The sequence below is a fragment of the Oncorhynchus gorbuscha genome, linkage group LG08, assembly GCF_021184085.1.
Source record: "Oncorhynchus gorbuscha isolate QuinsamMale2020 ecotype Even-year linkage group LG08, OgorEven_v1.0, whole genome shotgun sequence".
Lineage (NCBI taxonomy): Eukaryota > Metazoa > Chordata > Actinopteri > Salmoniformes > Salmonidae > Oncorhynchus > Oncorhynchus gorbuscha.
Genome location: NC_060180.1, coordinates 33,087,823 through 33,115,370, shown reverse-complemented (window position 1 = coordinate 33,115,370; position 27,548 = coordinate 33,087,823). Strand labels below are relative to the sequence as shown.

Here is a 27,548-nt window from a genome sequence, read left to right as displayed (position 1 = left end):
AAACCATCATCAATTGTGAATGCAGCATACTCATCCCATATACTAATATCATATAGATCACATTCAATACTCTCATAAAATACTTAATCATAATGAAAGTCTTTCTTCTACTAAGATATTCTCACAAAACTCTCTTGCTATTTTTAAAATAAACTAAAGAGCAAGAGCTTCATCAATTCAGTTCACAATGCAATCTAAAAAACAATCATTGGATAGGTAGAAATGCCTCTTGAACTCACATTGTGTTCTGGTCCTGTTGTTCTGCCGGCTGCGGACCTGCTCTGTCCAGAGGGTGGGGTACTGAGAAATGATGTCTGAAAGAAGATTACAGAATTCAATCAAACACACATTATCCATCACAATTATTTTTTTTTAAATGTACCTTTATTGTACCTTTATTTAACTAGGCAAGTCAGTTATGAACCAATTCTTATTTTCAATGACAGCCTAGGAACAGATTTTTACCTTGTCAGCTCAGGGAATTAATCTTGCAACCTTTCAGTTACTAGTCCAACACTCTGACCACTACGCAACCTGCCGCGCCCAGTTCAGAAACTATCTTGACCCTTTTCGAATACTGAAGAAATGTCCTTTCTTGTATTGTTGAGGTGAAAACAAGGTTACTAATTTATTTATTTTATCAAATCAAATTGTATTGGTTAGCAGATGTTAATGCGAGTGTAGCGAAATGCTTGTGCTTGTAGTTCCGACAGTGCAGTAATATCTAACAAGTAATCTAACAATTCCCCAACAACTACCTAGGCAAGGTGCAGTAGATGGTATAAAATACAGTATATACATGTGATATGAGTAATGTAAGATACGTAAACAGTATTAAAGTGGAATTATTTAAAGTACCCAACCAATTCAGATTTGTTATTACTTGAAGGTGAGTAAGGAAGGACGCATTTCTGAACTAATCGAACAGGGCCCAGAAAGGAAGAAGAAGAGCTCACCTTCCTCATCTGTCGGGGAATTCGGCTCCCCCACTAGGCCAGCTGACTCATCTGTGTTTAGAATGGAAAAGATTTGCAAGGAAACTACAATTGAGAGTGTACGCTAGATTTTTACAACACTAAATCAACCATTACAGATTTGCACATTGCCCGGCCAAGAGAGGTAGAGAGACTAGAGGATTGAAAGAGTGAGAGGGGTGATAGAGGAGATGAGATGCACTCAAGGTGTCAGTGGATGTACAGTACATATAGTGGTCATAGTTGGACATCAAGATTGCAGAGCTTCAATAATACTCATCATCATTAAAAAATGTTAGTGGCTATTCAAAGACACATAATACCCATATCTAACTTCAGACACCCACACCATCCCCTTTGATCAATGGAAAATGTAAGGGAAAGTTACATATGTATACAGTACATCTCAAGCTAGGATGCAGCCCTACATACAGTACACTTATTTAGGACCTAACCCAAAGTTAATGAGAAGGGATGTGAACGTTGCTAAAGGCTGAAACTACTCTGTGGTATACACTTCTCCATCCCTCTGTGGATCTGCATGTGGGGAATGCATGAGTTTGTGTGCGTGCATACGTTCATGTGCGTACGTGCATGTGTGTCCCGCCAGCTGAAGAACAGGAGCAAGGAGAGGAGAAGGCGTGCAAGGCCCAACCAGAGAAATATGCAACATCCAGGCGCACACATGTTCCAGATGAATCAATTAACAAGAGGGTTAGGGTTGGGCTTGGTGTTTGTTTAGGCTCTGTTTGTTTGTTTGATTTTGAGGGGGGTGGAAGGGAGGACTGGGAAAGGGGTTAGTTGGGTTCTGGCTCGTTAGTGTAAAGCACAGGTGTGGGTAACCTCACAGCAGGTCACAGAGGAGGGCTCAACCACTGTGGGGACTGACTGGGGACACAGGCTTATGGGAACTAGAGAGATTGAAGAATGTTCCATCGTATGGACAATAAAGCTTTTGGGATTGAATTCACTTGAACCCTGTCAGCCTTCAGTTACAAATTAATTCAGAAATGCACAGGAAGTCATAGCACTACACAGGAAATGAGATTCTACAAAGGAAGTCATATTTATGACTTGGATTTAACATAAACCTCTAATAAACATTATTTTGTAAGGTTTTTATGGCTGTAATTCCTTTTTTTGTGTCCAGTAGGAAAATCACATGCCATTTGTTGTTACACAGCATTAGTTACTGTCAGTCTTCAGTGACCAATTTTTCAGAATGTGTATGAAATATGTATGAATGCAGTCAAAAACTAGATTTAGCTGTATTTTATACTGAACAAAAATATAAAACGCAACATGTAAAGTGCTTTATGAGCTGAAATAAAAGATCCTAGTAATTTTCCATATGCTCAAAAGGTGTATTTCTCTCACGTTGTGCACAAATGTGTTTACATCCCTGTTAGTGAGCATTTCTCCTTTGCCAGGATAATCCATCCACCTGACAGGTGACCTGACACCTGACACCTCTTTAAGGAATACCTAGGATAGGATAAAGTAATCCTTCTCACCCCCCTCCCTTAAAATATTTAGATGCACTATTGTAAAGTGGCTGTTCCACTGGATGTCATAAGGTGAATGCACCAATTTGTAAGTCGCTCTGGATAAGAGCGTCTGCTAAATGACTTAAATGTAATGTAAATGGATATCAAGAAGCTGATTAAACAGAGTGATCATTACACAGGTGCACCTCGTGCTGGGGACAAGAAAAAGACACTCTAAAATGTGCAATTTTGTCACAAAACACAATGCCACGGATGTCTCAAGTTTGGAGGCAGAGTGCAATTGGCATGCTGACTGCAGGAATGTCCACCAAAGCTGTTGCCAGATGATTTAATATGAATTTCTCTACCATAAGCCACCTCCATTGTCATTTTAGAGAATTTGGCAGTACAGTGGAGAAGATGGAAAGAGGACACACAGGCTACTTAAAGAAGTGGCTCGGAGTTCCACGATGCCTTACCACCATAGGCCTCTATGGAGATGGTGTCCTCAAGCTGCCCCTCACCAGTCTAACAGAGGAATTCAAGTGTGCAAAAACCAGGCTCCAGATGACACTGAATGAATCTCGAGACCCAGTGGTGAGCAACAACGTGCCGACCTTGGCAACTGGGCGCAAATGGAGGCCAGGAAAAGCAGTCCAGGAGGCAACAGCAGCCCTCAGACATGCTGACATTGTGGGTCATGTTCAGCAAGGGAGAGGAGGCCTTGGGCTAACTAGCTGTGCTGCTTGGAGTAAGGCCACTGCACCAGAGCGGCGGAAGATGGTAGTGCAGGAAGTACGCCATGAGGAAGAGGCTGCAAGGTGGGCCAAGGCAGTCTCTCTTTCCAAACAGGGACAGTGGACTCGATGGGACAGTGTGGAGAAGAGGAAGATCAGCTGGAAGGATCTGTGGGCCATGGAAGCGAGGCGGTTGAGTTTTTCCATCAGAGCAACATATGATATTGTTAATAAGCTATTTTTGTTTCTTTTTTTACCTTTTTAATCTAAAACAATCACAGTAAGGTACTTAATTATTACCCAGATGTTATTTGAGATAAAAACAGCTGCATTGGACCTTTAAATTAAGTCCGCAAGTCCCATGATAAATGTGGACGGTGTTAATTATGGAAGATATCTGGTTCCAACTTTGATGTTTGTTTCTAATAACAAACAGTTGATGAGGCCGTCTAAGGAGGCGTAGATATCGATGGATCTCTTGCCGAATCAAAGCTATTTTCAGTGTCGGGAAACCAAAAATCTATGGTTTATTCTAGTTTCAACCATCCTGTTTATCCAACCAAATCAAGCTGAACTATACTCTCTGTGTGCACCCTAAATGGCACCCTATTCCTTATGTAGTGCACTACTTTGACCAAAAGTAGTGCACTACATAGAGAAAATGGTGCCATTTAGGATGCACTCTTTCTCTGGCCTCTGCATTTGCATTTTCTCTGACTCTAATAACAGCTGACCTACAGTATGGGTAATGACTTGGCTGGGCTCAAACAACATACATTCTCTAGGTTTAAGCTGTTAACTGAAAAGAGGTGCAGACATAAATGTCACACAGCAAAGAATATCACGACACCGCGTCCTGGAATCAATCGGAAACCTCCCCCCAATTAACAACATCCTTCACAGGATTCACAGGATTTCAAATCAGCATGCCCTTAAAATGAAACTCAGTTGTGAGGTAGAGAGAGAGAGAGTCAGAGGATAAAGGAGGTAAAATGTTAGGGAGGACTGAGAAAATTATTGTATCTGTTGTTTCTGAGGACACTGCTGCTGAAAGGAAATACAATTATTTGTGTTGATGAGTTAAGTTGGTGAGTTCTGCCACTCTGAGGGCCCTTCAATATCGTTGTCTGGTTTCTGGTAAAGACAAGCAAAAAGGCAATGGGGTCTGATGCCCTTTTCACAATATTGTGCCGACCCCGAATCAAAGTTTATAGGCTTGATATTTCTTTCCACATGGTCTTTTTCATTATGGTTCCAGCAACTATGGTGGATGCGTAACCAGCCCAGCTCAGTACAGTTTGGCTTGGCTTGACTTGGTTTGGCTCAGTAGTGTGAAAATCCCTTTAGTCTAGCTGCTGGGAGTAAACTTTATACAAGCCAAACACAGCCTCTCTTCTCTGGCCTAGTTACTGTGTAACAAGCTGTCTTTTATTCCAGCCCTGAGGCTGCTCTCTCGCACTCTTTCAATTGTCAAAATATTGAAAAGGCAAGCTATAACAGGTGACCATCCTGTATGATGTACATATATTACAGATTCAAATACACACAGGTGCATGCACACAAGCACACACATGCACTCACTCACGGATGAATGCACACCCACTATAGACACACATAAAATGTACCAAAAATAACAGTTTGATCATGTTATTGTCAAGGTACTTACCTGCTTTTCCGGGTTCTCTTGTGCTAGCTCTCTCATGTTTTGACCCTGAAAATAGAAAGCAGTTAGCTTTTCTTATTGGACAAGTCCAGGTAGTCACTCTCTGTTTTAGTCAGTTTTTTTTCATTTGGTGCCTAATGAACATGACCCAAGAGTCCTAAGTACATCAACCAGTGGCTCCTATATCCGCCATGCTTTCAATCATTGGCCTCCTACTGTGACACCAACATGGACTGCAAACCCAAACCCACACCCTGAGATCTCTGTAGTTGCCTCACAACTGAAATCACACTGACTTCCAATTGAGCTCCAAAGAGGGAAAATATAGGGACATGTGGCATTGGTTATTTGATTGTTTGGCAGACTCTTTTATCCAGGAACGCTCACATTCCGTACAGTTTAAGTTTGTTGCTCAACTCCACTACAGGATTTTCTGCTGGGCCTATTTACACCATGTAGCCCATGAATTGAGCAACATCCTCGGACTCCTAGGTTGCGTCCTAAATGGCACATTATTCCCATTATGCTGAATAGCCCTTATGGACCCTGGTCCAAATAACTGTGCTCCATAGGGAAAAGAGTGACATTTGGGATGCACACCTAACCCTCAAAGCCCAAGGTCTGCTGGATCCTGACGTTCCCATAGGGAAGGGCATAAATGGTGGTCCACACAAATATGTCTCACAATCAAAAGAATGTCAAGTTGTTTCCCTACGTAAGTGGATTGAGCAAGCATTGTCATTGTTACTCAGCTACATGCTGCTAAAGCTAAATTACAATACACATCATTACTGTAATATTTGGATGTGGTTCTCCACTGTCAGCAACTGATCAATCAACAACAACATTGCGACAACATTGTAACCAAAAAGTGCCCTAAAATTAACACATTTACACATACACAATTGTGCAAGTAGACACGTACACAGACATGCACACACAGAATATAAGTAACAACTAGATGGTTTCTAACAAAAAAATATATAACAAAAAGGACCCAGGTTGGGAGGAGTGTACCTACCTTGGCATCGGGGCTTCTTATTGGCCACGGCTGAGCCACTGATAGGACGGCCATTGGGCGTGACACACCAACAGTAGCCTGTGTAACTATGACACTGCACCTGTAACCAACACAGCATGGCATAAGAGCTCAGCACAGGATAACATGTCACATAGACAAGATAACGCTGAAGGAAAAACTCCTTCACGCGAGACATTGGAGTATTTTAAAGTATAGTTATTTAAAGGGATACTTTGGGATTTTGGCAATGAGGCCCTTTATCTACTTCCCCAGTCAGTTGAACTTGTGAATAACATTTTTATGTCTCTACTTGCAGTTTGAAGGAAGTTGCTAACTAGTTAGCACAATTGCTAACTAATATTAGTGCAGTGACTCGAAGTCTATGGTTATCTCATTGCGCTAATGCTAGTTAGCATTGGCTTGCGAAACTAACTCTAACTCCCTTCATACTGGACACAGAGACCCTATTGCCAAAATCCCAAAGTATCGCACTAAGAGCAGGGTTGGTTTCCCAAAGGCATCTTAAGGCTAAGTTCATCGTTAGAACTTCGTAGGAGAATCGTTAAATCTCCAAACTGTTTCCCAAGACCAATGTTATTAACGTTGCACTTAGAAATTCTCGTAATCTAACGCCTGCCTCAGACCGCTCGTAGAACAGCTAAGTGTGTCGTTAGATTAATTTTCGTCTTGCAACCATTCCGTACAAATGTGAGCTACCGCGACATTCAAACGAGGCCGCAAAGAAAACTAATGGGACTGTAGCGACTGTGTTGACTTCCAAATCTGGGGTATTAACTATGTTTCTATTTAAGTGTTGATTGACATGGTAATGACTCTATAGTATTGGAGAAAAGTTGAAAAAACTGACCCTCCATTACATCGTGCCGTAACGTACAGCACGCATAAAGCAACTATTTCTGTCTTACAATCTCTCTCCACCAAGTGTAGCACTTCTCTCATCGTTTAAAAACAAGAAATGGACAGTGCGTCGTCACTGCCAGCGATCACGACTCTCAAAAAAACGGTTTACTTCTGAAGATCACTTTAGCACCGTCCTAAAAACCAGATTCAAATTCAACACAAACCTTCAAATAGGTATGTAATCACACATTATATAAACTCTTTATAGTGTTGTATTTACATTTTAGAGACAATAAGGTGATAAATTGGACAGATTGAGTGAAAAAAGGCCATTTTCCCTCACATCTCTCCTTCTCACTATTAGTTTCGCTTCCCCACCCTCCATTTTTAAAAAGACCCGACGGGGCTCATTGCCGTCTTGAATTATGCAGAAACGGGCAGCATTTAGGTCATGTCATTTATTTTGTTGGAAAGGGGAGAAAGTGTGCTTTACAATGGTATTGACATTATAGTTGATCTGGAAGTATTACGTTTTTGGGGTGCTAATATACGGTCAATTGTACGGACCAAGGCGATGTACAAAAGTGAGTTTACATAAATGTATACAAAGAAGATTTCCGCTAAACATAGAATCACATGGTTTACAGATCTCTCTGTGACCACTGATAACTTCATAGGGGTATCCTACGAAGCAATCTAGATCTACTTAGGGTTTTGTAAAGCTAATCAGCATCAGTTAACTTCACATTCGAGCTCCGGCTTCATCCATACTACAATTGTGGATATTGCTCGTATAGTTACAAGCCTCTAGCAGGCTTGTAACTATGCATGCATGTCGCACATGCTAGTCGAACGCCGAACTCTTCATTGAGACAATGATGAAAAATCAATCCATGGGCAAGTTATTTCATTTCATTCAGGGTAAGTGGAGTTAACTGTGAGTTAGCCTGCCCCGCAGCAGGTTAGTTCTGAAGGATTCTTTGCCATAGAAATGTACCTGGCTAAAAGGTGATACATTTTCGTATGACCGTTTATTGATACAAGCAAGCGATGTATAGAAAGATGATTCAAGTGAAAACTGAGATGACTGCATTAAAATATAAACAGTAGGAAATATTGAAATACATTTCATGTTCAATCAATTGAGTCCCAATGCTTTTAGGCTACTGTCTGTAATTTCATGATGTGTATCGTAACAGGTGCGCAATAATGTGCCAAATCGGTGATTGAGTATTTTTATTGGGGCGGCAGAGTAGTCTAGTGGTTAGAGCGTTGGACTAGTAACCGGAAGGTTGTGAGTTCAAACCCCTGAGCTGACAAGGTACAAATCTGTCATTCTGCCCCTGAACAGGCAGTTAACCCACTGTTCCCAGGCCGTCATTGAAAATAAGAATGTGTTCTTAACTGACTTGCCTGGTTAAATAAAGGTAAAAAAAAAAAAATTGGGGATGCGTTAGAATAAGCTGCCTCAATATTTGCATCCGTAGGTGATAATATCTCTCTAGGAGCTTATCCATCATCAGTATTGTGAAATAATTATAATGTTAAGGTAAGATTTTAATGGATTTTAACTGTCTTTCTTTCGATTCTATCAGTATCGACACATGCTCCACTTAACAGCCGTTCTCTCTGCATGGTGTTTTGGGAAACACATGTTACATTTTCAGCCATTGTAGGAAAGGGGCATCGTTAAAACACTTGCAAGCCTAAGTTCCATCGCTATCAGGAAACCGGGCCCAGGTCGGTCGTATATTTTGAATTGATTAATTCATTCGTCATTCCAATACTTCCATATTTAAGTGCTTTCTATCAGTATCACCTCATGTAGTTAATTGTTTAAATTGTGTTTTAAATGAGCAGATTGGCTAGTTTTGCATGGCAGGTCACATTCCAGGTGTACCCAATTAGGTAATTGCTCAAACCAGAGTATATTACAGGTATATTCAGTATGTTCTGAAAAGTGTTCAGTATGTTCTTTTTTTTACCGGCAATCTGGTTTGTTTTAGCTTGCTCAAACACTTTAAAAAAAGTTTTATTCTCAGTTTATTTTGAGGGGATGGCCAGCCTTGTCACGTATGGAGGCAGTGGTTGGATATTTACCCCTAGCGGTTTTGGGGGCTTTTTTGTAGAAGGCTTTAAACTGAGATGTTTTTGCAAGAGCAAGCAATGTCAAGGCCATCGTTTACCAGCACCAAGCCATAATTCAACAGGATGTGGGTGGGTGGCAACTGGTGTGTATCCTCTGGAGGACCAGCATGGAAGACCCGTGAGAAGGGGAAGCGGTTCTGCTCCTGCTGAGGAGTACAGCCGTTCCATTTTACATTTCAGTCATTTAGCAGACTCTATTATCCAGAGCGAATTACAGGTGCAGTTAGGGTTTAGTGCCTTGCTCAAGGGCATATCGACAGATTTTTCACCTATTTGGCTTGGAGATTCAAACCAGTGACCTTTTGATTACTCGCCCACCACTCTTAAGGGCTACCTGCTGCCCTCTGTGCCTAGGCTGCAGTGTTCTGGGAGTGCAGTGGAGGCACTCCCGCAGTTGCCGATATACCAAAAGGGGAACTACAAGAAGACTTAGATAAAGTCAGGGGGCTGTCCTCTTGAGGCTAAATGGGGAACTGCAAATAGATGTGTTTATTGGCTGTGTACTGGATGATTTCAAGGCCTTCAAAACTTAACTGTATTGGCAGCAGACTCCCTAGCTGTGTTTACACAAGCAGCCTGATAATTTGTCCAATTTTCTGATCTGATGGGTAGAAAGACCAATTAATGGCAACATATCAGCATTGGGTTGCCTGTGTACAGATTTAATTCGTATCACTTTTCATTACAGCAATACTCTTTAAGATGCTCTTAAAACAAAACATTTCAGAAGTGAAGGAAAGGCTCTGGTACTAGAGCCCGTGTAGTCTTAAAGTATGCATGTTATTTAAGAGCAAGTGTGTTTGTTTTGTATTGATTCATTCAAATCCTTCCATATTTAGAACAGCTGAACAATAAAATAAACGACTAGATAAATTAACTGTGGCATCGGTAGTAGTCATATCAATTCTAGTCCCAAAATTGACTAACAACTGTAAGTAGTGGGATAATTTTGGTCACTAAGTATTTTCCAAAACAATTTTTTTTTGAAAATGACATTGCTGATTTCCTGGGATATTTGAGGGTTGGGTTTGGAATTCAATCATGCCCGCTAACTCGGGACAGCTGCCTTGCAGCACAAATGATAGGAGCATGCTGCACACTACCAATTGTAGCAGCAGAACCAACAGCCTGTTAATTTCTTTACAGACAGCAGAACTACCAAATTGAGTAATTAGCGCACATAGCCTGGGGACTTGTTTGATTGACATGAGACAATAAGTATCACCTCATGCAGTTAATTGTTTGGTTAATTGTTTCAACTGTGTGTTAAATGAGATTGGTTAAGATTTGCATGGCAGGCCGCACTCCCAAGTGTACCTAAATAGTTAATTGCTCAACCCAAAGTGTAAAACAGGTATGTTCTTGAACCGTAAGGTTGTTTTTAGAATCTTTGAACTGCTAATCTGTTTTGTTTTATATTGCTTTTTTCACAATAAGTTAAGTTTTATTCTCAATTAATTTCTTAAGCCTTTAAGTGCACAAGGTGACTGACGGCCTTGTCAAAAATACCAAATAATTCAAATCCAATCTACATTATCAGTGTTTCCCAAACCTGTCCTCGAGTGTCCCCAGTGATTCTACATATTTGATAAACAGAACTAACACACCTGATTAAGTTCTGGAATTTATAGCCTAGCAGGTAAGCATGCTGTACCAGTAACCAAAAGGTTGCTGGTTCAAATCAAGGTGGAAAAATATGTTGATGTTCCCTTGAGCAATGCAATAAACCCAAATTGCTCATGTAAATCACTCTGGAAAAGAGTGTCTGCTAAATGACTAAAAAAGTGAATGTTAAAATATATAAAATACTTGAAATGGCTGGGGGTACTCGAGGAGATGATTGAGAAATGCTGATCTAGCTCCTATAATTGCACTCTATCTTACCTCGCTGTATGTTCCATCTGGGTTGCAGACAGGTACAAACACCTGAGGGAAGAGCTTCTTGGCCTGCTGTTCCGTGTACTTCTTCTCTGCCACACATCTGGATGTATCTGAAGCACAGACATCATAATCATCACACGTCCAATAATCCAACCAATCATATACTAAACTAAATAATAATCCAACCAATCATATAATAAACAATATAATATCTCAACCAATCATATGTCTATAAAACACTGTTTATAAAAACAACTAGGCTGGAATTCAATCCAATCCATGCTTGACATAAGGTAAGGTAATTGACTTAAGGTAATTTCCGATTGAGCCCACATTTCCAGCGCTTACCATGAATGTGATACACACGAACATCGGGGAAAATGCCATTGGCTGTTCAGTGCACATTGGCTGTTCAGTGCACTGCGCTATGAATTGAATTGCAGCCCTACTGTCTGGGCAACAGAAACCATAACAATCATTGCATGTCCAGCAAGAGCGGACACACTCAACCTCAACAAGAATCCAGCTAGTCATATCTACATGTAGGCTTCAAATACTCTGTTAAAATCCACTAGTTAAAAAAACTTGTGAGTTTTATGACATTCACTAAAAAGCAAAGACAATAAATATGGTTAAAAGACAGAGGGAGACATGGAATCACATATTCATATTATGAAGAGAGGAAAGAGAAAGAAAGACTAAGACAGAGGGGAAATAATAAAATCTGTTTCGGAAGTTGCAGATTCTTGTGTCTTGTGTGGCTGGGAATCGAACCAACATCGCCATCTATTAGTAGCAGACAGGCCTCTGCACCAGCCAGTCCAATGGCCAAGTGGTAAAGCCATTACGGGGCTGGACAGATCACTTTCCCTCTTTCTCCTGGAGTACATTCCAGTCTTGGCCTAGCTCAGAAAAGGGCTGATGCACGGGAAAAAAATTCTGGAAGGTCGGAACGTTGGGATGTCCACCTCTTCCTTTCTCTCTAAACCCTACTCCATCTCTTCACACTCTAAACCCCACAGCATCCTCTCTCTCTCTCTATCTCTCTATCTCTCTCAACCCCATTCTCTAGACCCCACTCCATCTCTCTCATTCTCTTTCCCTCCCTCTCTTTAAACCCCACTCCAAAACAGTTTAGATTCTGGTCACTTATTTTTTCTCTCCTGGCCTTTAAGGGTTCCTGGATGTAAAAATGGGTCCTATTTTTCTTCTCTTATGGTAATGGCCTCAGATCAGATTGCCCTGTCAGGAGCTATAGTGGATGGTGTGGATGACGGATCACCACCTCAAGCTGAACCTCGGCAAGACGGAGCTGCTCTTCCTCCCGGGGAAGGACTGCCCGTTCCATGATCTCGCCATCACGGTTGACAACTCCATTGTGTCCTCCTCCCAGAGCGCTAAGAACCTTGGCGTGATCCTGGACAACACCCTGTCGTTCTCAACCAACATCAAGGCGGTGGCCCGTTCCTGTAGGTTCATGCTCTACAACATCCGCAGAGTACGACCCTGCCTCACACAGGAAGCGGCGCAGGTCCTAATCCAGGCACTTGTCATCTCCCGTCTGGATTACTGCAATTCGCTGTTGGCTGGGCTCCCTGCCTGTGCCATTAAACCCCTTCAACTCATCCAGAACGCCGCAGCCCGTCTGGTGTTCAACCTTCCCAAGTTCTCTCACGTCACCCCGCTCCTCCGTTCTCTCCACTGGCTTCCAGTTGAAGCTCGCATCCGCTACAAGACCATGGTGCTTGCCTACGGAGCTGTGAGGGGAACGGCACCTCAGTACCTCCAGGCTCTGATCAGGCCCTACACCCAAACAAGGGCACTGCGTTCATCCACCTCTGGCCTGCTCGCCTCCCTACCACTGAGGAAGTACAGCTCCCGCTCAGCCCAGTCAAAACTGTTCGCTGCTCTGGCCCTTCCAATGGTGGAACAAACTCCCTCACGACGCCAGGACAGCGGAGTCAATCACCACCTTCCGGAGACTCCTGAAACCCCACCTCTTTAAGGAATACCTAGGATAGGATAAGTAATCCCTCTCACCCCCCCCCCTTTAAGATTTAGATGCACTATTGTAAAGTGACTGTTCCACTCGATGTCATAAGGTGAATGCACCAATTTGTAAGTCGCTCTGGATAAGAGCGTCTGCTAAATGACTTAAATGTAAATGTTAAATGTGTGTTGATGCCACAGCTGACTATTACTATGTGTGACACATTACCCATAATGCAAACCTGGCTGGTTCGAATCAAGTGAAAACAATGACGCATGCTAAAACGTTTAAAAGTTGTCTCCAGTCTGGTGAGGAGGCTCTTTGTCGCTGGCTCTTTGTTGCTCGTCCATTAGAGGGAGAAGGAGAGAAAGCGTGCTGGTTTATTTCAGCCTGAGTGTTTGTGTGTGTGTGTGCACCACTGTCACGGGCGTGGAAGAGGGGGCAAGGCAAGACAATGTTCCGGAGGGAGGGAAACAGGGACTTAAAGTTAGCTTCAGTGGAAAAAAAACAAACCTCTCGTCCTTCACTAGGGGGCTCCAACCAAATACCCGACGACTGGAAAAAATGACAGGACAGTTGAATCATCTGAGCTCTGCTTTGTGATAGAAAACAAATGTGGTGCCAGTCTCGCCTTACCCGCCATCCCGAATGCACAAACCCAACTCTGTGCTTCCAATGCCCCCTAGTCTCTGCTGACCTCTGGGTTATTTCTGGTCCCGACTGGCCTGGGCTTCAGCCTGGAAAAGTCACTTTGTGTGTCTTGCCCCAAGGAATGGATGGGGTTTTAGACTCCCCAGCATCTATGTTATTTACTCATACAATAGGACTTTCATGGACCCTTGTCCCTTTCAGCCCTCCTAGCTGGAATCCTCCATTCTCTCTCCTGCCTTTCTTTGTTGGCCACATCCAGATGTCCCGCTCAAAGCAGTTGCCGTGGCAACTCAGCACAAGCATAAATGCAAAAAATTGTTTTCTGTCATGTTACGTATTTTCTTTTTTTGCAGCAGGGCAGATTGGCCATCTGGCAATTCTGACAAATGCCAGATGGGCTGGACAATTATTTTTGGGGGTGGGTTTGTCGGAATTGACACCCCTAAAATATATTTTTTATATAAAAGGTGACATGGCCCTTAAGCCTGTTAATATTTTTTTTTTATTACGATTTTTGCACAATTTCTTTGTTAAATTAATCTATAATGAGCCTTTGGCTGCTCAGTGGGCAACGGCCGGCTCGGTTCTCTGACTGAGCTGAGGTCACGCAAACTCACATTCAAAGTCAAACGCGGCATCAGCAAAGAGATCTGCTCCGACTCTGTCATCAATTAGGCAGCCAAGATCATGGATCATAAAACATTTTTAAAAGGTACCTATAAATGCGGAAAGAGCACATTATACATTGTCAACTCACTCAAAACGTCCTGTTTTTTTGGGCGACTAAAACCATGAATTGGTCAAAGAGTAAAGTGCATTATCTTCATAATTTCTGTAATGAAAGTGCCCATTAGACTATAGTTGCTATATTTTACTGTCAAAATAGGACTCCAGAATTTCAAGATTTATTTTGTGTTCAATAGAGATGAATTGCCGCTGTGCTTGTTTCACTGGAGCCTGCTGCTGTGATGAGGGAGCCACTCTCCTCTCCCTCCATGAGCTCGAGTGAAACATTTGTTCTGGTCGTTTAACATTTCAAAATGCAAAAAAACACAGCTTTGGATGCTTTGTCCCTGTCAGAGAGGAGGGTCTCCGCTTTCTGTAGGAATCATTTACATTTCTCAACTCTCAATATTCCACTCAATAGCATCTATTTTACAACCAAGATATTTGATATGGCTTTGAGATTTGGAGTGCCGCGCGGTCATAGGCATATATAGGTCTCATGGGTAATAGCCTACAGCTGTGTGTTTTTTTAGGACATTACATTTACTGGTGGATCATGCATTTTGCAATTCATCTGATATGTTACAAATCCAATCTGTGCAATATGTTATGAATTGGTTGTGCATAGTTTGAGCTTTCACTTCCTCAGGTGTTGAACCCCAAATGTTAATATCCTGATATTAGTTAGTGTACATAAAGATGTACGTAATTCATCTCTATTGAACACAAAATAAATCTTGAAATTCTGGAGTCCTATTTTGACAGTAAAAATATAGCAACTATAGTCTAATTGTCAACCCGAAAATTCATGACAATCACCTTATTAGGTTAATAATAAATTGAATCATGCATTCCTGCTTGGATGTGTTAGATTGAACAACTTATGTCTTGAATACATTAGTAGTCCATTTATTACACTTCCTAATAAAGAATGATTAACTATTTTATAAGATGATTACTCATGACTTGAGTCCGACAAAATCATGGGGCTGGTGCCACTATCTTCTACAGTTGGTGGCACCAGCCCCATGATTTTGTCGGACTCAAGTCATGAGTGACACCAGGGTAAAATATTAGTCTGGAGCCCTGTAATAGTAATTAAAACTTAAGGTAGGTGTTGTTCAGGGGAACAGATAACAGCGCACTAATTTGCAATATAGCCTAAGTCGTTAGCTTGGCATTTGTAATGTATACAGCTTAAGCAGACATTCAAAAAGAGGCACAATGTGACAGGATTGAAGATGTCAAGATAGATAGAGAGCACAACAGGGAGGCAAACAAAGGTGAGTTGGTGGCCCGCGCATTGATGTGGGCAGGTGTGGATAATATGTCAGGGCCGAATTTTTGTCCAAGTCCGCCCCTGCCCGCAATCCTCCCCTGTTACTTTCTAGTGAGTGCAGCAAAGGAGTAGGAGGTGCAGAATTGGGGGTGCTAGGATTCTATGGGGTCTTCCTACCACCACTCGCACAATGAGTGGGTCTGTGAGCTGCTTGACCTTGTTGGGTTCTGATTGCATTACACTTTTCATCCCAAATCTGCCATCGGTCCCATATATGTCTATGCTAGCATGCATATATAATCTATATAATGAAAACGACCCCATTAACTCTTGTCAAGGCATTTCATTCAGACACCAGGCACATCATTTATTCTGTTCCATCAGACGGAGGATAAAAAAATCTGTTTCTAATCGATGAGGATGCTTCACCCATAGTTTGACATTGTGATTGGATAGAAAGGAAAGGAAATCATTTAAAAATAAACATAAAGCAAAGGGGGAACAATGTTGCAGGATACACACCCTCCAACACATATACACATCTAATACAAATCATTCAAGAACTTCATCAACGCAATAAACTAGAATGGTGTTCATTCTTCTACACGTCGACTGACTTTTACCTGCCAATTATCCTTTCATCATCCCTCAAGTTAGACTTATTATACCACCAAAACAAAAAAACATAACACTTTTAAAACATTGATGGGGAGTTGGGAACTTGTCCTGTATAATGCATGACTAGTAGCTACACACAAACCTATAAGACCAAACCAGCAGAATTCACTTTACATTATACTCTCTATAGGCCTGCCTGTGTCAACACCAGTTGTCAACCCAGTGCTGAAAGAATCAATTATTATTTGTATTTTTTTTAATTTACCTTTATTTTACTAGGCAAGTCAGTTAAGAACAAATTCTTATTTTCAATGACAGCTTCAGAACAGTGGGTTAACTGTCTTTTCAGGGGCAGAATGACAGATTTTGTACCTTGTCAGCTCAGGGATTTGAACTTGCAACCTTTTGGTTACTAGTCCAATGCTCTAACCACTAGGCTACCCTGCCGCCCCATTATGCTGAAATGAAGTTTCTGCTGTGACCCGGGGCTCATTTGCGAGGCTCCGCGGGGCTGAAGCGTGACTCATGGCCTGACCTTTGCATGGCCCTCGGATGACCTCCAGCTGGGGGTCTCGGCACTTGGCACGGAGGAACTCGCAGCGCGATGAGAAGGTTCTGCCGTCCGAAGCGCACAGGGGCTTCCTGGGACCACCAGTACACTCCATGTTACACTCCTTATCCTGCTCCACACGCAGAAACTGAGATAGAGGGAGGGAGAGGCAAGAGGGAGATATGGACAGAAAGGAAGATGAGAGTAGAGAGAAAAGGAGACAGAAAGACAGAGAGCAAGATAGAGTGGAGAAAGGGACAGAAATAAGAGAGGTGTTAAACATGTTGAAAATCATTACACTGAATAATTTCATTGACCTCTCTGACAAAACAGTTTAATCTTCTCAAGCAGCTGGTGTGATTTCAAAGGGATGCACAGTATGTAGCCTAAATACACGGTGTAATTGGGGCCTGTGTATAGGCATATACCTTGCAGAACCATATTGTGAGACTCTTATGCCAACAAGGTACAGCTGTCCATTCATTGCCTAAACCAAATATCGTAATTGAAAGTTCCTTTTTAGCAGTCTTTTCTAGTCGTTACTGGTGGTAAAAAGAAAACAAGCATAACGTCCTCTCATTGATATACAACCACACAGACACCCTGATGAAACCGTCTCTATCACAGGACTGAGGAGAAGCTTGTCAGTCACAAGGAGTAGCCATGCCCTGTCTTGTCCCGGGGGTGAGGGGGTTGAGGGGGAGGGGAGCTGGATCAGACTTGAGTGACGCTTCCTGCTTGCCTTTTTTTCGTGCCAATACCTGCGCAGGAATTCACCTGAAATCCCTCCAGATTCCCGATGGATGTTTGACTGAGGCATGAAAAGAGAGCAACAACGATGCAGCCTCCTGGCTGAACGCATCAGATCACCTGTGTCAATGCAACCATTGTGTCTGCCCACCGCAAACTGAAACCCCCTCGCTGGTCCATACAAAGGAGCAGGCAACAGGCTGTGACTGCTACAATGAATGGAAAGACACTGAATGAGAAAGTGGCTAAATAAAATAGAAGTCTTGAGGGTTTTGTGTGACTTAGAGTACAAATGTGTGGGTTTTCATGGTGTTGGCTTGATTCTTGCATGTTCTGTACGATATTCAGGTGGATTGAATGGTGAAAACACACTGTTTTGTGCCCTCTCCTGTCTCCAGAACACACGCAGGTGTTGTTTTCATTTCAATCCAAATAGTAAATGCCTGTTTGTGGACTTAACTGTCCTCTCCTGACACTTGAATTCTATTGTATCTGAAGTCATGTAAATATTGGACCACTCACAATAAACACAAACAGTTTTTTGTTTAAGTTGTCATTGTAGGTACGCACACATACACATGCAGTATACACACTCTTGAACAGCCGTAACCTCCAACACTCTCACACCCACCCACCCACCCTCACACCCACACATACACACACACACACACACACCTACAAGTTACCCACAGCAAATAAATCCATTGTTAGTGATCAAATGACAGGGCAGCGGGCCTAGAAAGATTAAAAAGGAAACATCATCCATATAGGTGGACGGGATGATCACTAATAAAATAAATTAGCTTTGTCTGACATGTAACAAATGAAGAGAGACTTGACGTGCCGAGGGTTTAGGGTTGTTAGCAGATGGGCCTCTAACAGTGCTCAGAAGAGGAGAGCTGGAGGGGCTGCACTGCACCTGGAAGAGCGCTAGCCTGGATCACGGCATCGCCCATGGCCGGGGGAGACAACCCCCTCTGTCATCTCTGATCATAAATCTCCCAGGGAGGAATCAGAAGAGAGAGGCCAGTTGAAACACATTGAGAAAGAGAGAAGAGCCACGAGGAAAGACTTGGATTAAATAAAATAAATAAAATATTTTTACAAGCCCCTGTCTTTCTGTCTGTCTTGCTTTTCTTCCCTCGCTGCCTTTAAACTAATGCGTTGTCATTCTTTAAAAAAAACATTGATCTGGAAGCTAAAGGGAGTAGAGATGAGACGGTGGAACAAAATGTTTGCACGTGCTACAGGGGCCCCACGTCTGTTTTCACAAACACACCCTGTGTCTGAGTCACGACTACAGTCTCTGCAGCCTTTCTTTCTTCCCTCCTCCTTCTCCCTTCTCTTACCCACTTGGGATACTATCTTCTGGATTGGGAGATACATGATTGTCAGTGAATATTTTAAGCCCACTTCCTCTGTCTTGGTTTTCTTTTACTGATCTATGCAAAACATCCATGTGAATGTTCATCCAATTTATGAATATCATCTCGAGAAGAAAAGAGGAGGGCTTGTTGCCCATTTCTGAGTGTGTTGGGGGTCTATCCCTAACCCCCCTTCTCTTCCTCCATGTCTCTCATCTCTCAGTTTCTTGGATCGTCTGCACCACTGCTTCTGACTGACAGTCTCCCACAGTCTTGGGTCAGAGAACTCTCTCACCCCCTCCCTCCTTCCTCCCCCCCTCCTCCCTCACTGTCTTCCCTTCCCATCGTACAGAAACAACATCTCCCATTAGGGCTTTCCCCTGCAGCTGTGACCTCCATGCACCCGGCCGCTCTCTTTCACAGCTCCCCGTCACATAAAGGGCAGGAGGCAAGAAAGACTGGGCAGAAAATGGCTTTCTTCAAGACCACAGCCGTAACGGGCCAGGATCAGCTCTGACAATGATCAGTCTGTGTGTCCTCCAGACTTCAACCCAGACCCACCCCACCACAGCAGGCTAGCAGCCCCAGAGCCCCACCACAGACCAGAGTGCTACTGCTGCTGCCCACCTAGACCAGATCATCATTTTCAACCACAGACAGTGGGCCTGACACTCCCCTGACATATCACTCCAACTTCATGGCAACCATCACACACCATAACAGGGCCTGGGCCACAACGTGATGGATTGTCCACTGCATCCCCACTGGGCACAAATGTCAATTCAATGTCTATTCCACGTTGTTTAACATTTTTTTTAATTATGTGGGAACAATGTTGATTCAACCAGTGTGTGCCCAGTGGGTCTGCTACAGCTAAGTGCATATCTCCGCCCTCCGCTCTACTGTGACTTACGACTTCTTCATAGAAGGAGAAGAAGAGAATTCATGCAAGACAGACCACTTGTTGTGGCTTGAGTCCTTTTCATGTACCATTTTAATGTGTCCATTTCTCTCTCTTTCTAGTCTGTGTCCTTTTTATGCTATTTCCTTAATCTCTGTTGGAAGAAGCTTTTTGCATCTGCTAAAATAATGCAATGAGATGTTTGAAGATAACGAGGGGGGATTGAGAAAGGGAGTGGGTGTGAGAGAGGGATTTTTCTTTTCTAGACCAACCAGCATACAAATCAAATCCTATTACCTCCCCTGGCTTTGCAGCTTTTTGGGATTGAATGGAGTGGTCTGGAGGCGAAGCTCCAGCAGAGAGCACATTGTAGCCCAATGAGGGCCTTCTGGGCTGGGGTGCCCCCTCTTCTACTGCCCCGAGAGGCCCCTCACACCACGGCCCCATACGGTCAATGGGGGCCCCAGCTGAGAGCCGTCACAAACGTGTTAAATCGCCTTGGCGGGGGTTTCCTGCTCCACCGCTTGGATGCAAAGGAGATCATTAGTTTCCAGAATGGTGGACAGGGAAGAAATTGACAGCTTTTTAACCAGGCTATTAACTCAATCAAAGGCAAAGGCGTTTAATTGCTGTGAAAGATGTAAAAAATAAGAAGGGAAAAAAAGAAAAGAGAAATCTGTGAAAGGCCGCTGGTAGTTTTTTATGTGAGGTTTTTTTTAAGTAAAGAAATGTTTGCAGGTGCTAAGTTTCGTGAATGACAAGGGGGCAATAGAGGCCATGTGTTAAGTTAAAGCATGATTTTTTTCTTTTTATAGGTTTGTGCCAGAGGCAGGCATTGTTCTACAAGTTCTTTTCCGATTTAAACACAATTCTAGACAGGTCTAACACCTTTCACAGTACAATGACAAAAACATAACCTACCCAGGAATAACATAAGTGGCACATTGTTCAGCTGCCTAATAACATCAAGAGGGCATTGACAAATGTTTTAGGCAGAGAACATAACGTTATGGCTATAACTATAGTTCCCTGAAGGAGGGAAACGAGGTACAATATACTATGGGGTTTCATACTCTCACAACTTTGATTGAAGGATCTGTAGCTCAGTTGGTAGAGCATGGCGCTTGTAACGCCAGGGTAGTGGGTTCGATCCCCGGGACCACCCATACGTAGAATGTATGCACACATGACTGTAAGTCGCTTTGGATAAAAGCGTCTGCTAAATGGCATATATTATATATATTATTATTATATGCCTGACAAGGCCAATGATATCCATGCCTTGCTGGAGGCCCTGCCCTCCACAGGTGATAAGCGTGAGGCTAGGATTCATTCTTTAAATGTTTTATACAGCTCTTCAAGGAGCCCAGGAATGGGCGACGCCGGGCCAAACAGGTGTTGTACCTCGTTTCCCTCCTTCAAGTAACAGTAGTTATAGTCATAACATTACGTTCCCTTTCAGTCAGTCAACTCGGTACAACATACTATGAGGAAATATAATCATGCCCCAGGCCGACCCCAATGAATACTATAAATGAAACGTCCCTTGGCAGACCACCCACTCCTGACCCAGCCAGATGCGTCAGTCTGGGTATTGCACACAAGGTGCGCTGCTTATTGATTTTCCCCTGTCAAAGCCTTAAGGACACTGTTGGCTATACTGGGAGCAGTGACATCCAAGCAATAAAACCTCACAAAAATGTGTGGTGATACTCAACTCGCCGCAGCACAAATATCTCCTACAGTCAACCCTTTAAACAATGGGCAATGTGACCTCTGTTGCTCTTCAGAAGCAAAAGGAGGCGGCGAGATGGGAAATAGCCCAAAGCTAAGGACCTGGGCCCGGTTGCATAAAACATCTTAAGTGTTCTTAAGGGTTTACCTTAAGGAATAATTTGACCTTACCCAAGGGAATTGTTTAAGGATGTTGCATAGAGCCCCTCAAACAGTTTCTTTAGGTAAGTGGCATACTTAAGTGTTTTTACAGTAGTTTGAAGGCATGCGTGGCAGAAAGAGTGTCTGGTTGCCATGGATACGGCCTGATTCACTGACTAAACATCTCAAAGAAATCACATTTATCTTAGTAGACAAATTAATTAGAAGATAATAAAACACGTCGCTTTTAGTTACTTTTTTCTCAACTATTACTTTCTAGCCAGCTAGCTAGCTAATATTAGCCTACCTCAATACAACTTGGATTTTGCTTGGAAACATAACATTTAAAAAGAAGGGAAATAATTAAGTAGGAAAACCTTTTGTCATGATGTCGCCAGATTGACTTTAGATGCAGTATTTTAGCTAGCTAACATTAGCATTGCTAGCTATTTTTGAAAAACTATTTTCTCGTAACAGAAATGGCAACATTTGTCACGACTCCTACCGAAGGTGGCTCCCCTTCCTGTTTGGGTGGCGTGTGACCGCGTTAAGGCCGTGCGTAATTGGCCGATTCCAACCACGGTGAAGGAAGTGCAGCGGTTCTTAGGGTTTGCCAATTACTACTGGAGGTTTATCCGGGGTTTTGGCCAGGTAGCGGCTCCCATTACCTCACTGCTGAAGGGGGGGCGGGTGCGTTTGAGGTGGTCAGCAGAGGCTGACAGAGCCTTCAATAGGTTGAAGGCGCTATTCACAGATGCCACCGTGTTGGCGCACCCAGACCCCTCTTTAGCATTCATAGTGGAGGTGGACGCGTCCGAGGCTGGGGTGGGTGCCATGCTATCACAGCGCTCTGGTACGCCACCGAAACTCCGCCCCTGCGCTTTCTTTTCGAGGAAGCTCGGTCCGGCGGAGCCTAACTATGTGGGGGACCGGGACTTCTTAGCGGTGGCAGCTAGGAGACTGAATCTGTCTTATAGACCAGGCTCTCTGAACACGAAGGCCGACGCGCTGTCTCGTCTCCATGACACGGAGGATCGGCCCACCGATCCTACTCCCATCCTTCCAGCCTCTAGGCTGGTGGCACCAGTGGTATGGGAGGTGGACTCGGACATCAAGCGGGCATTACGGGTGAAACCTGCACTTCCTCAGTGTCCGACTGGTCGCAAGTACGTGCCGCTTGGTGTTCGCGATCAACTGATTCGGTGGGCTCACACCCTACCCTCTTCGGGTTATCGTGGTGTGGCGAGGACAGTGCGGGATTGGTGGCCCACCTTGGCTAGGGACGTTAGGTTCTGTGTCTCTTCCTGTTCGGTGTTCGCCCAGAGTAAGGCTCCTAGGCACCTTCCTAGAGGGAAGTTACAGCCCCTCCCCGTTCCACAACGGTCATGGTTTCACTTGTCAGTGTATTCCCTGACCGATCTTCGCCAGTCTCAGGGGAACACTACGGTCCTGGTTGTTGTGGATCGGTTTTCTAAGTCCTGCCGTCTCCTCCCGTTGCCCGGTCTCCCTACAGCCCTACAGACTGCGGAGGCACTATTTACCCACGTCTTCCGGCACTATGGTGTGCCGGAGGACATCATCTCTGATCGAGGTCCCCAGTTGACGTCTCGGGTATGGAGGGCGTTTATGGAGCGTCTGGGGGTCTCGGTCAGCCTGACCTCCGGTTATCACCCCGAGAGTAATGGGCAGGTGGAGAGAGTAAACCAGGAGGTGGGTAGGTTTCTGCGGTCGTATTGCCAGGACCGGCCAGGGGAGTGGTCTAGGTACGTCCCATGGGCGGAGTATGCCCAGAACTCACTCCGTCTTCTATGAACCTATCACCATTTCAGTGTGTGTTGGGCTACCAGCTGGTTCTGGCACCATGTCATCCGAGTCAGACCGAGGCTCCTGTGGTGGAGGAGTGGGTGCAGCGCTCCAAGGAGAACTGGAGAGCCGTCCAGGAATCCCTCAAACAAGCCTGCCCCTCTGCTTTCCCTGCCGGAAGCTGGGGCTGCAGTGTGTGGGGCCCTTCAAAGTCCTGAGGAGGATAAACGAGGTGTGTTATAGATTACAACTCCCTTCCTATTTTTGTATTAACCCCTCTTTTCATGTGTCTCTCCTCAGGCCGGTGGTAGCTTGTCCCCAACAGGAAGGTGAGGTGCCGGAGGTCCCTCCGCCCCCTCTGGACATCGAGGGGTCCCCGGCGTACAGGATACGTGCCATTCTGGACTCGAGACGCCTAGTGAGGGGCCTGCATGTCTTAGACCCGTCACTGTTGAGGGATTTCCATCGCCTCCACCCGGATGTCACAGTTGGTTACATAATGTAACGTGTTTATCTAATACAATCTGGAGCCAGTCAGTCTACATCTGTAAAGCATAGAATTAGCTTCCAAATGAGATTACATTATTTCTCAAGCTATGTTTATAACTGAGGGATGATGACAATTGTTGACACTGTTTTCCTGTTAGACAAAGTGCACAGTTGGGTGTCAGATGGATCCCCTGGTCAGGAATACATCCCGGGACCTACCAGAAGGAGCAAAGGTGGGTATCATAACATGTCCGGTAATGTGATTGCCATTGATTCCAGAGTCTCCCTTGACTCCTATGAAAAGGACAGACACGCCATCATCAGACAGTGACCCGAGTTACTACCCTGATGACACAGGCGACTTCATCAACAATGACATGTGAGGTGTGTTATATAAAAAGTTGTATTCAAAAATACCCGTCTTGATAAAATAGTTTGCCAATTACCCAGCCAAGCAGATACAACAAGTACAGTAATTTTGGTTCTGAAGTATATTAGCAAAAAGCCTTGTCCTTTCTTTATAACAACATGCAATTTACCACTTGGCTGTCTAATATATCACCATGTCACAGTCCCTCCCAGTCAACAACACCTCATAAAATTGCCTGCTGCAGTTGATCGAGATATGTCCAGTTTGCAACCGAACATGCAGCATAGAAAAGACCAGCAAGGGAGCCCTCATCAATATCATGCAGACATGCCCTCGCTGTGAGAATTCCTATAAATTGAACAGTCAATCAATCAATCAATCAATCAAATGTATTTATAAAGCCCTTTTTACATCAGCCGATGCCACAAAGTGCTGTACAGAAAACCAGCCTAAAATGCCAAACAGCAAGCAATGCAGATGTAGAAGCACGGTGGCAAGGAAAAACTCCCTAGAAAGGCCGGAACCTAGGAGAAAACCTAGAGAGAAACCATGCTTTGAGGGGTGGCCAGTCCTCTTTTGGCTGTGCTGGGTGGAAATTATAACAGAACATGGCCAAGATGTTCAAACGTTCATAGATGATCAGCATGGTCAGATAACAATAATCACAGTGGTTGTAGAGGGTGCAACAGGACAGCACCTCGGAGTAAATGTCAGTCAGCCACATGTTGGCAAGTATCCGGCCATTAACCTTCACCCGTCAGCGGCAACAGCTTTCAAAGGCTCATCATTTGTACAAATACAGAAGGTGACCCACTTCATTGCTTTGACACATTTGATAACCCAATTATGAATCATGATTTATGTAACTGACATTTGTTTCTTGTTTTCTACTTCTTAGATGCATACAGTGCCTTGCAAAAGTATTCATCCCCCTTGGTGTTTTTCCTATTTTGTTGCATTACAACCTGTCATTTAACTAGATTTTTTTCTTGGATTTAATGTAATGGACATAACACAAAATAGTCCAAATTGGTGAAGTGAAATGAAAAAAAGAGCTTGTTTCAAAAATTTATAAAATATACAATTATTATACAAACATTGCATATGTGTTCACCCCTTTGCTATGAAGCCCCTAAAAGGATATGGTGCAACCAATTACCTTCAAAATACAGAATTAGTTAGATTGCACAAAACTTATTTAAGTGTCACATGATCTCAGTATATATACACCTGTGCTGAAAGGCCCCAGAGTCTGCAACACCACTATGCAAGGGGCACCAACAAGCAAGTGGCACCATGAAGACCAAGGAGCTCAAACAGGCCAGGGACAAAGTTTTGGAGACATACAGATCAGGGTTGAGGTATATAAACATATCCGAAACTTTGAACATCCCACAGAGCACCATTCAATCTATTATTAAAAAATGTAAAGAATATGGCACCACAACAAACCTGCCAAGAGAGGGCCACCCACCGAAACTCACAGACTAGGCAGGAGGGCATTAATCAGAGAGGCAACAAAGAGACTAAAGATAACCCTGAAGGAGCTGCAAAGTTCCATAGCAGAGATTGGAGTATCTGTCCATAGGACCACTTTAAGCAGTACACTCCACAGAGCTGGCCAGAAAAAAAAGCCATTCTTAAAGAAATTGCCAAAAGGCATGTTGGAGACCCCCCAAACATATGAAAGAAGGTATTCTGGTCAGATGAGACTAAAATGTAGCTTTTTGGCCATTAAGGAAAACACTATGTCTGGCGCAAACCCAATACCCCTCCATCACCCCAAGAACGCCATCCCCACAGTGAAGCATGGTAGTGGCAGCACCATGCTGTGACTATGTTTTTCATCGGCAGGGACTGGGACACTGGTCACAATAGAAGGAATGATGGATGGCGTTAAATACATGGAAATTATTGAGGGAAACCTGTTTGTCTTCCAGAGATTTGAAACTGGGACAGAGGTTCACCTTCCAGCAGGACAATGACCCTAAGCATACTGCTAAAGCTACACTAGAGTGGTGTAAGGGGAAACATTTAAACGTCTTGGAATGGCCTAGTCAAAGCCCAGACCTCAATCCAATTGAGAATCTGTGGTATGACTTAAAGATTGCTGCACAGCTGGAGCAGTTTCACCTTGAAGAATGGGCAAAAATTCCAGTGGCTCGATGTGCCAAGCTTATAGAGACATACCCCAAGTGACTTGCAGCTATAATTGCAGCAAAAGGTGGCTCTCTACAAAGTATTGACTTTAGGGGGTGAATAGTTATGCACACTCAAGTTTTCTGTGTTTCTGTCTTATTTCTTGTTTGTTTAACAATAACAAATATATATTGCATCTTCAAAGTGGTAGGCATGTTGTGTAAATTAAATGATACAAACTTTTTTCCCAACTTTTTATTCCAGGTTGTTAGACAACAAAATAGGAAAAATGCCAAGGGGGTGAATACTTTCGCAAGCCACTGTATAATGTCCAGGGCATGATATATCTGAAGTGAAATAGAAAAGTGAAAGCATAGATCAGGTTGGTTTCATCAGGCTAATCAGAAACAAAATTTCCAAATGCACTCGCACATCTGAGCTGTCTTTTTTGCAGGTGCATGGTAACAGTTGAATACAATGAGAGAAAAGGAGGAAACCGCACACTGCTCTTGATAGTATCACAGGCTAATCATAACCACCATTGATAATGTAATAAGTGCTTTGTGTGTTTGTGTGTGTCAAATAACGTCAAATGCCTTATGAAATTATGACTTTACAATGATTTCCAAGCTTTTTAATGGAAATTCTAAAGCCAAATATATTGAATATTGAATATTAAACAAAATATTGAATTGAAAATATTTCAGTTGTGTATATTACTTAGTTTTTATTTGATTAGTTTATTATTTTTCATTTCATAAAGTAATCATCTCATCTCTACTCAAGCAATTGCAGTCAGCCAGCCAGGCCATCGAAAATGATGTCCTACCCATGCTGTACTGTTTTTAGTCATCTTATTTAGCTAGCCTGCAGAGCTGTCTGATTAAATAATTTTACTTGTTCTTCAAAGTAGATAAGGCATACTTTCACGAACTGTCTCTATCCCTCTCCTCTTGTGTTGTGTACATTCCTCTCTCATGCGCTCTATGTGGTCTGTGTGTATCTAACCTAACGTAGCAGCCGTAAAAGTGTATCCATCCAGAAATATGCATACTGTATATGACAAGATGCCCATGTCTCTGCCCTAGCAATCGGAGTCATAGAGGTGGGAAGGCAGGTTACAATCGTAGGTCCAAAATAAGGCCACAGAAATGCATTGGGCTTGTTTTGGACAGATTTTGGCAAGAGTGAAACCTCTCACTTCGCCTCTTACTCTCTGATCCATCTAAGCTGGGGAAAAATGGCGCAATAGTAAAAAAAAAAAAAGGTAA

At 43.3% G+C, this 27,548-nt stretch overlaps 1 protein-coding gene across 4 annotated transcripts in view; it reads right to left on the bottom strand.

Moving 5' to 3' along the window:
* smoc2 (SPARC related modular calcium binding 2) overlaps positions 1-27,548 on the bottom strand; it is a 59,861-nt gene that overhangs the window by 18,244 nt on the left and 14,069 nt on the right. For 3 of the 4 annotated variants that reach the window (XM_046359182.1, XM_046359179.1, XM_046359181.1), the window contains exons 2-7: positions 16,572-16,734; positions 10,776-10,882; positions 5,883-5,982; positions 4,865-4,909; positions 957-1,040; positions 240-314 (exon numbers count right to left, since the gene is read on the bottom strand). In XM_046359182.1, the coding sequence (XP_046215138.1) occupies positions 240-314; positions 957-1,040; positions 4,865-4,909; positions 5,883-5,982; positions 10,776-10,882; positions 16,572-16,734 (574 nt within the window). The remainder of the gene's footprint in view (positions 1-239; positions 315-956; positions 1,041-4,864; positions 4,910-5,882; positions 5,983-10,775; positions 10,883-16,571; positions 16,735-27,548) is intronic. The other variant, XM_046359180.1, reaches the window with a different exon arrangement.